The 9,821-nt window shown below is 38.7% G+C and overlaps 1 protein-coding gene across 1 annotated transcript in view; it reads left to right on the forward strand.

Annotated features, from left to right (window-relative positions):
• The window catches only part of LOC109479138 (prokineticin receptor 1-like), a 19,891-nt gene extending 15,304 nt beyond the window's left edge, over positions 1 to 4,587 (forward strand). Inside the window, exons 2-4 of the mRNA XM_019781006.1 lie at positions 1,811 to 1,999; positions 2,340 to 2,435; positions 3,451 to 4,587. Of these exons, the coding sequence (XP_019636565.1) occupies positions 1,811 to 1,999; positions 2,340 to 2,435; positions 3,451 to 4,081 (916 nt within the window). The 3' untranslated portion in view covers positions 4,082 to 4,587. The remainder of the gene's footprint in view (positions 1 to 1,810; positions 2,000 to 2,339; positions 2,436 to 3,450) is intronic.
• The last annotated feature ends 5,234 nt before the right edge of the window (positions 4,588 to 9,821 follow it).

Genomic DNA, 9,821 nt, shown 5'->3' on the forward strand with positions numbered 1-9,821 from the left:
CCCCCTAGTGGCTTCCCTTGGTACTGCAGCGCAACTTCCGGATTTGATATCTCGCGATCTGGACATGCTAGGGTCATGAAATTTTGATGGAAGGTAGCTCTTGTGCTTGGGAAGAAGTCATATGAGTTTGGCCCCCTAGCGGCTTGTTCTGGAACTGCAGGGCACTTTCTGGCGAAATGTTTAAAAGCCAATAAGTCCAGACAGGAACAACATATTTTCATTATTTTTGGTGTGTAGGTAGCTGAGAGAGAGATGTACATAATTAAATGCAAATTATGCAAATGAGGACTTTATTTGCATAATTAATGAGGAAATTCTATAATTACAGTGTTTTACATTATACTACTTACATACATGTAATGTATGTAAGGTCTCGGACCGGAGTTTCCCTCCGTATTTCGAGCAATTTGACACCCTCAGCCCGACGGGCTGTCATTTCTGTACTAAACGCGGGTCGGAATTTTTCACTCTTTTGGTGGAAAGGGGTGCCGTGCCGCTTATCAATACACTTGATTGATATTTTCTGTGCCCAATTTATTTAGGGGTAAATGAGGCACATCAAAGTACATTTTGAAAAAAGGGGTCATTTTTTTCGTCATTTTTAACCATGGCTGCATGGAATAAACGAATTTTCCCAGGGTAACGGCTTAGTACTCGAAGAAGCTCAGAACCTAATGTTTCCAAAATTTGAATTTAATTAAAATCGATGCGATAAGTTTATCGCTATCTTCGATGGCCCGAACACACCCAGAACGCATATAGAACGTACCATCCCGGCGGTCAGGCGAAAAGGCCACATAACCATCCGCGCGGACGAATACCAGGAAGTCTTAGCTGCACCACCAACATTACGCCACCTATAAAGGCTACAACTAACAGGCTTTTCAGAAAATACAAAGATATGTACACAGATATTACTGCGCACTTACTTAGACTCTGGTCAGAATTAAACTCCGACCCGAAACCGTAACCTATGGCAGGCGGACCTTCAACGCATACTAATTATGCAAATGATGACCTAATTTGCATAATTAATGCGAAAATTCTATGATTTCGTAATGGTGAATTATGAGAATGTCTTCATTATTTTTGGTGTGTAGGTAGCTGAGAGAGAGATGTACATAATTAAATGCAAATTATGCAAATGAGGACTTTATTTGCATAATTAATGAGGAAATTCTATAATTACAGTGTTTTACATTATTCTACTTACCTACATGTAATGTCTGTAACCTATGGCAGGCGGAACTTCAACAGATACTAACTATGCAAATGATGACCTAATTTACATAATTAATAAAATTCTATGATTTCATAATGGCGAATGATGAGAATGTCATACCTGGGACATCTGTAAGTTAATCAAAAGTTAACATACATCACGATGCATATATCATGTTAATGCAGAGGTCATTTGCACAATTAAAGAAGAAATTTACATTTACATATCAAGATCATATTTCATGGAGGTATGAGATCTCGGAATTCTAGTTTCTTACTACAAATCTCGCCTAAACGACATTTTTTCAACGTCGACAACTTATGTACCTGGACCACAACCTGTCGGTGCAATAACTGTTTAGCGATTTGATTTGATTACTCATTTGTTTGTTAGGTGCTTATAGGTTTGCTATCATCATTTTAAATTGTTGCTTGTTTGTTTGTTTGTTTGTTTGTTTGTTTTTGTCTCTATGTTTCTAGAGGAATGGGCCTAGTAGAGGAACTCTATGTTCCTGTTGCCGGCTCCTCTCAGAATTTTAATTTCTGTAAAGCTGAATAAATAGATAAATAAATAAATAAAACATTGCAGGTACGTGGTTCTCGTCTGTACCAGCGTTACACGGATGTCACCCCGGGGTGCGTTCATCGTCACTGTCCTGGTGTGGGCAGTGTCCATGCTCCTGGCCATCCCTGCAGCCGTCTACTCAAAAGCCGTCCCCTACCAAAGTGGCCGGTCAGCCTTCTGCGGACAAGTCTGGCCAGTAGACGCCGAAAACATGTAAGATTCTTGTATTCCGTTTCGGGATGAATATAGTACTTGTTACAGCTGTGCGGTCGTTCCACTGAAAAGCTTTTAAGGAGTGAGAGTAATGCCATTTTGTAACAGCATCACAGACTGTGTGGCTTGAGTAAAAATAAAATTAATATTGCAGGAAGTGTATTGCGTCCCCCGTCAGATGTGTATATAAGCCTTTATGGCTTCTTCTACTTTATTATTATCTATCCCCTGACCAAATAGTTACTTTTTTGCCATCACATTTATAGTATCTTCGTACAGCTACTTTGCCGATTTTTTTAAAGTTACCAACATGGCATATGGGCTATTTTTGTATCTGCAGGTACAAGGCCTACTACCTGACATTGTTCATCCTCCAGTTCGCCCTGCCAGTCCTCATCATGGGCTTTTGCTACATCCGGATCGGCCTACGCATATGGTAATTTTTCTACCCCTATGATTACATTTGATTATATTCATGTTGCCAATTCATTATGTCTATCCATCTATCTATCTATCTATCTATCTATCTATCTATCTATCTATCTATTTGTGTGTGTGTGTGTGTGTGTGTGTGTGTGTGTGTGTGTGTTGTGTGTGTGTGTGTTTGTGTACTTATTTACGTACTTATATTACATACGTATGCAAATGTTTACACATTTAGGGTTACTAGAATATTCTTTAATCAGTGACTGTTTTTGTAAGGTAAAAACACGTACCTCCAAATTTTCTATGTCGACTGTACATATTAATCACGGAGTGACCTTATAACATATGTGCAGGGCCTGCCCTCTATCACATGTTTTATGTATTAAAGCTGCAGTATGTAACAGCATAATCATCCACAAGTCAATTTTGGGTCATTTCTTTACGAAGTACACCGCACATTGATTCAAACCTACACAATTGCAAATAACTGACTGTCATCGAGGAAGTGGAGGTATCAAAATGTTACACCATGCAAATGTGCTTAAAAGCTGGAAACTTAGCTGTCAGTAATGTTTGTTTACGTTCTTGTTTTTTGTAGTGGCTTCACCTCGTGTGGGCTGTTCTATTGTTAACCAAAATGCTAGAATGCTAAATAATGTCCCTTTTGAAGTCCTGATATGCCTTAGTTGTGCAAATAAGATAAACTCATGGTTAATTATATGAGAACAAGGGTACATTGGGCATAGCGGTCCTATTTGTACTTTCTTTATTTATTTCATTTGTTATATTTTATTCGCTTGTTTCATAAAAGTCATTAGTTTACCGTATGATTTTGAAGCACTTTTACCAACATGTTATTTTGTAATTAAGTTATTTTGTACCTTTGTTTTCCTGTTTGTTACTTATTATTAATAAGTATATTTCGTAAATGTATGTCCGCAGGGAACATTGAAGAACGCCCTTGCGGCGACATGTTTTACCCTGAGTAAATAAATAAAAAAAATGAAAATGAAAAACTCTTTCAGGTACCGAACGGTTCCCGGACATCAGACCGACGAACAACAGTTGAGAATCCAGCAGTCCAAACGCCGCGTGGTGCGGCTGCTCATGGTCATCGTCGCCCTCTTCACCCTCGGCTGGCTCCCCTACTACATCTACGCCATCATCCGAGACTTCTTCCCAGAAATCCTGCACGACACCCACCACAACACAACCATCTACTTCATCGTGGAGGCACTCGGGATGTCCAACAGCATGATCAACACTATCGTGTACATCCTCATGAACAAGAGCGCCAGGAAGCACATCAAGATGTTAGCTAGTGACTGTATGGCGTTACGAAGAAATAGACAAAACAGACGAGTTGGGGCTCAGCCGGGAGTCATGGTCCGGGCACACACTTCCTCAGACACAAAATCACCCAGTTCTCGGGAAAGAAGGGAGGGCGGGAATAAAATAAACCCATTGGTGGAGCTCCAGACTGTTCGCACTGCGGCAGTAAATAATCAAGACGCTTCTTCATCTAGCGGTGAAAACAGTCGACTGAAACTCACCCCTAGAGAGTTTCGGCAACATCTCCAGCACGCCTATACCCTCCCGGGTGGGGTACAGACCACCTCGCAAATCGAGGACTGCAAAATCTCTACAATTGCCTAAAGAATTGATCAAACACGCTTGAAATCATATCTGGTGGTGCAATAATATGTAGAGGTAGAAATCGATCACCCCAAACTTTCTATACGCCACAAAGAACACATGTTGACAAAGGAATGTTTGCTAGTGCATAAGTAAGAAAATAAACCAACCATACAAATCACAGGCAATCAGCTGGTTAACCGCAAAATCAGACTTTCAACATATTCATTAGCTACGTGTATACATTGACTGCAAAAGTCTAACACCAGACGAACGGAGGGCCCCAACTCTGCTCTTTTTCATAAGCCTTTTTCAATACATGAAACGACATTAATGAACGGACATGTACCATACCATAGCCTAACTTCCGACTTTTAATCAGTAGAGTTAGATGTGTTTTTGAAATATCATGTTTACGTAAGGTCATATGTCTATGGTTTTATTACACGTATGCTTATGGATTTATTAGGACTTCCTTCATGATGTATTTTTGTTATATTTTTTCTGACTTTTTCTTCTTCACCTAAAAAGCAGTCAACAGGTAAATTTGATCATGAGATGTCCATACTAGATAAACAAACTACAAAAAGTTTGTAAATATCTGAGTTTAATATTGTTTGTGTGACACCTTTGTATTATAATGTATTGTTCATCGGTAAAGTCAAACTTTAATCAGTGTCAATATATCTCTTTTTAATAAGCTACTATATTTATTATGAATAATAGATTACTTAAATGTTTATATTGTATTAATATTGTGCCATGTTATTATGTAGATAGAGTGTAATTTTTTAGTTTTGCTACTCTTTGTATGTATACGACTAAGATACGTGTTTCGTGTACTATTTTGAAATGATTTATGTCAAACATATGAAAATGTATAAATTATATAAAACGTTTATTAATACGTGGTTAATACGCGACATTAATGTATTCGGCGAGTTCAAATGGATATTGTATTCATGTTAATGGTGAATAAAATTTGTCATCAAAACTTGTTTTCCTCGTGTGGAAATTGAATTAAGACTCTTCTTTGCATACAATGTATATTAGTGCAGCCTATCATTTTTAAACCAAAAAGTATCATTTATTGTTTAACATGGTTATAACAAAACGGGAACCACAACAAGAAGAAATTTATCAGTAAAATGAGCTTCAACAAAGAGGGTCAAAATCCTAGTAAATGTAGGCCTGTAGCTGAAGAAAAATTACGGATGCCGTCTGAAAGTTTCTATGCTTCAATTGTAAATCGTGCGTATCTAGTTTAAATCCTTCTATTTATATTCATAACCTTCAGCGCATACAAATTGTAGAAAAGAATTTATGCCACAATTAGAGAAATATTCTGTCAACTTACTTCCTAAAAAGGGTGTGTGATAGATGAATACGATATTAAGGACAACCCTAAAATAATTTAAACCATTCGACCAGACGTTATGGAATTAAATTACGATTCGTCCGACCTTGTATAGAGAACACGCATGAATTCCAATGGCTCTAAAAGACTGATTTGTATCAATAATGCTATAGAGCTAGACAATATAACACTTCAATATACACATGAATATGGAGGCATTGGCAGAAAATAAGCCTGGCAGACTGGCCGAAACATGTAATATGAAGTAAGCCTTTTCCTTGTTGGTAATAGTTAGGACAGACAGTCGCTTGCAAATGTTACATTTCTAGATATGTATTTATATTCTTTTCTGTTCAGTATATGTAAGAATGAGAAAACAATGTCCATAAAGTTTGCCAACCATCAGAAGTGTTAGGAAACGATATAGGAAAAAATTCCTGAAGGAAGATGTTACAACATCACCATTGGGTACTATTAGGTAGTCAATTTGTAGTTCAATCGTTTGATTCATTTGCTGACGTGCCAAGCCATTTTTTGCCGTGACTATAATTAACATCTTTAAGCCAATCAAGATGTTCCTACTGCAGCTGTGGTGGTTTAACAGGTATCGATTTTAGCCACAAGTGCCCTAATTAGCAGGCGTTCCATTGGTTAAAAAACTATTGATAAAAATGTGAACGGAATGGTTTTATTCATTAGTGAATGGTATTCATCCTTAGAGGAAAGTAATTCATATTTGTCAGATAATTCTCTTTCCTAAAAGGGATATTCATCATCCTTTCTGCATTAAACCTCCGAGAAATATATCAAATAATTATCCTGTTGAGAGTTGATACTTCCATAGTCCACTACAAGAAGGGCCTTTCTAATTCTTAGCAATTTTTAATTAATTAACAGGAGTTTGCTCACGTCACCAGTCAGGTTTTAAACAACTATTCCACAAATGTCAGGTTAATGTTGTAAAGGCAGGCGTCCAAACAAGTGAGAAGAGGAACGATGGGGGGTGGAGAAGACAGCGCAGACGCTGAGGCCAGCACCAACATCCATGTAGCCAGGTGCGGAATTCACCTGCGACAATTGCAACAAGTGTCCATAGGCGACAATTCTCCGTGAAGTTTTATATTTTGCAGATTGATAACAGTAAAATTGTATGTAAACAGTGTGTGATCACTTAACAACTGGTAACAACGTATCGTAAAAATGACTAAATCCTTGGTCTAATAATCTAGCATGACTAAAAAATTGCGCACCTGCCCAGAGGTTTGCCGCCCCCTTGGGGAAACAGTTGCAGACTAACTAGTCTAAACACAGGCTACATAAAATCAACAACACGACAATCTAAATAGATGAACAAAGTCAGCTTTCATAACAATATCTTTACTACATGTACATATTATTCATTTGACAAGGTATCGCAGTAGGTGCAAACCACAATCCCAAAAGATACTCGCAACCATTATGCACAACAGCCACCTAATATCTGCTTAGATAACCTCTGCTACCAGACAACTACCTCAACCTACGGACTATTCCACAGGATTGTAAAAGTAGGGATGTTTCTAAAATATGCATTTACTTCAATGTCAAAACAGCTACGGTGAAAATAAAAAGACGTGCATCATCACGGACATAATGGTACACATTTAATGGTTTTCTAGCAACTCTCCGATTGATTCTTATAGGTACTATATAATTTGATTCACAGACAATTATAAACGATTCTTAGCTCACATGTCCAATGGAAAGACTATCGAATAACATTGCAACGTTTGCTTTAAACATGTTAGCTTTGGACCTGAGCCAAACACGAATCCTTCAATCCGTCCACACAGCTCAGCCATGTTTAAAACCTAAAACCAACATACATTTTCAACTGAAAAAAGAACGTCCACCAGCCATGTCCTATAAAAAAAACATTTCCGAAAAACAGTCCCCCCACATCTTCGTTTCCTGGAACCGGTTTGTATTAAACAGGATTTTTCCTCTTATCCAGCCGTCTATTGTAGATATAATTCCCAAACGGGGTGTCCTATGAAGGTCCTATGTATCAGCTTTAAATACCCTTCATTTATCTTGACATCAACTGACCTAGTTGATGTTATGTATGATTGCAGTATTTTACAACATCTTGCAGTTGGAAACACTAATTTGCTAAAATGATATTTTTCAGTATTACGAACTAGAAATAGAAAGATAAAACGCAATCCGCGGCCTCTCAGAGTTAATTAGCTATTGATACATATCCTTTTATTCTGTCAGAAATCACCTCCATGTGTACAATAATAAAAACCAGCCATTTTCTGAAGTGTCAGAACTGCTCTGTGTGTGAAGATGATCCACTATTACACCCGCTGTGTGAAATTATCAGGTTGACATTCCTCATGTGGATTGACAGGTTCCTAGAGTGCTTGAGAAACAATGAGAGTAGCGTAGGATGGAGTTAGGTGGAAAATAATGGTTGATCGATTCAATGGTGCCCCAACCATGTCAAGAGATAGCTAGTTGAGGCGTAATATTAATTGCGTGCCCCAGTATTGTGCACAGGGTTATACACAACACAGTTCCAAACCCTAGATTTTGTAGGCCATCAGACGGGTCGATCCACATTACGCTTGCCTCGTTGCTCATTTCTGGCAGAAAACCGCCATCCTTGTGAAAAATGAAAGGGAAATATCCGTTTGATAAAGCATGGATAAAAACTATGGGGCAAATTAACAATTTTATATAAATCATGGACGACTTAACAGCTCCCTTTGGAAAAGAAGATGTTCCTAGATCCTTTCATGATTCTCCCCTCAGGGCAACTGTGGCTAGCGTATTCAGCGTAATGAGAAAAACCGGTGACTGAATCAGTCAATACACCGGAGCAATAGATTTTTCTAAGAAACGCTTGAGTCTTACTGTAGGTATCAAAGCGCCACAATATCAACGAGCGGGTGTAAAATTGACCACGTCTTTTTTTCAGATACTGTGAAGATTATTTTGTCGTTTGAATAAGCCCCCATATAACGTACATAGAAGAATTAAATGTCATTTAATTCACCAAGGAGGAACTATTATTAAAATTTCAAGAAATTAGTAATAAGATTAAAGTAACCAAATACCTCCTGGGACATCTACCTAATAAGGCTTTATTCGGTGGTTATAGCAACTGACAAGGCTTTATCACACCATATTCACCTCGGGGCGGGTCATTGACCCGGTGTTCCAAGACGCATCTGGGATATAGAAAACAGGTCGCAGGCTGGGATATATTTCATATGTGTCTCCAGCGAAATTCACCTGGAACAAGCAGGGCTGTTTATCCCAAAGTGTGCTTGGTGGAAGAGCTCGTATTATAGCCTCCATGACCCTATTTGAATGCTATTTCATTCTTTGTTTCCTCCAAAATACATGTACCTCCAGCATCAGTATCATAAGTTGATAGAACAATCCGCGCACGTGTAACTAACGAATGGGGGATAGTTAGCCGATAGCCACAAGGTAATTATACAGTGATCAGGGACAGAGACTTAGTTGACAACAGGGAGGAAGTAGCTGACTCGATGCGAACTGGTGTTTTAATCATGAACTACCGGTACCGAGTCCTCCCTGCCCTTTGTTGCGTTCTGCTCGTACTACCGGCGCTTTATCCCCAACTTTGCCCATACCGCAACACCGTTACATCATCCTACGTTATGCTGAAGTCACATTTCCAAACCGGGACCCGGCCGGGCTGTTTTGAATAACGAAAAATCAACAATTTATATCAAAAACATACGCAAATAGCTTCCATTACTATTTTTTAAACTTTATATGTGCTTTACTGTCCTTTATATAATACTTTTTGTTCCATAAGAGTGCCCAACCGGGCCCCGGTTTATTAATTGGAAATGTGACCTCAGCTTTATGCTTAGGTCACATTTCCAAACCGGGGCCCGGCCGGGCTGTTTGTACGAACGAAAAATTAACTATTCATATCAAGAATATACAGAAATAGAGCTCATGATAGTTATCAAGAACTTTTCTGTGTCTTCTTGTCTTTTATATCGTACTTTTCGTTCCCAAAAGCTGCCCCGTGTGGGAATTGTGACCTCAGCATTATCAGGCCACACGCAGAAGAAGAGCCTCCGTCAGCCCTCCTCAAACTGTGCCCCAAGTAGTGAATTGTACCGTGGCCGACAAGAACAAAATTTTACACCGCAACTTTTGGTGTTTTACACCGCAACTTTTGGTGTTTTACACTGCAACTTTTGGTGTTTTACACTGCAACTTTTGGTGTTTTACACTGCAACTTTTGCTGTGTTTTACACTGCAACTTTTGCTGTGTTTTACACTGCAACTTTTGCTGTGTGGAAAACTTACACCCCTCCCCTTTTATAATGGACGGTCCCCCTGTCAGGTCAAAGGTGACAACGATGGCAT

Source organism: Branchiostoma belcheri, unplaced genomic scaffold (assembly GCF_001625305.1).
Source record: "Branchiostoma belcheri isolate BF01 breed outbred unplaced genomic scaffold, Haploidv18h27 scaffold47, whole genome shotgun sequence".
Lineage (NCBI taxonomy): Eukaryota > Metazoa > Chordata > Leptocardii > Amphioxiformes > Branchiostomatidae > Branchiostoma > Branchiostoma belcheri.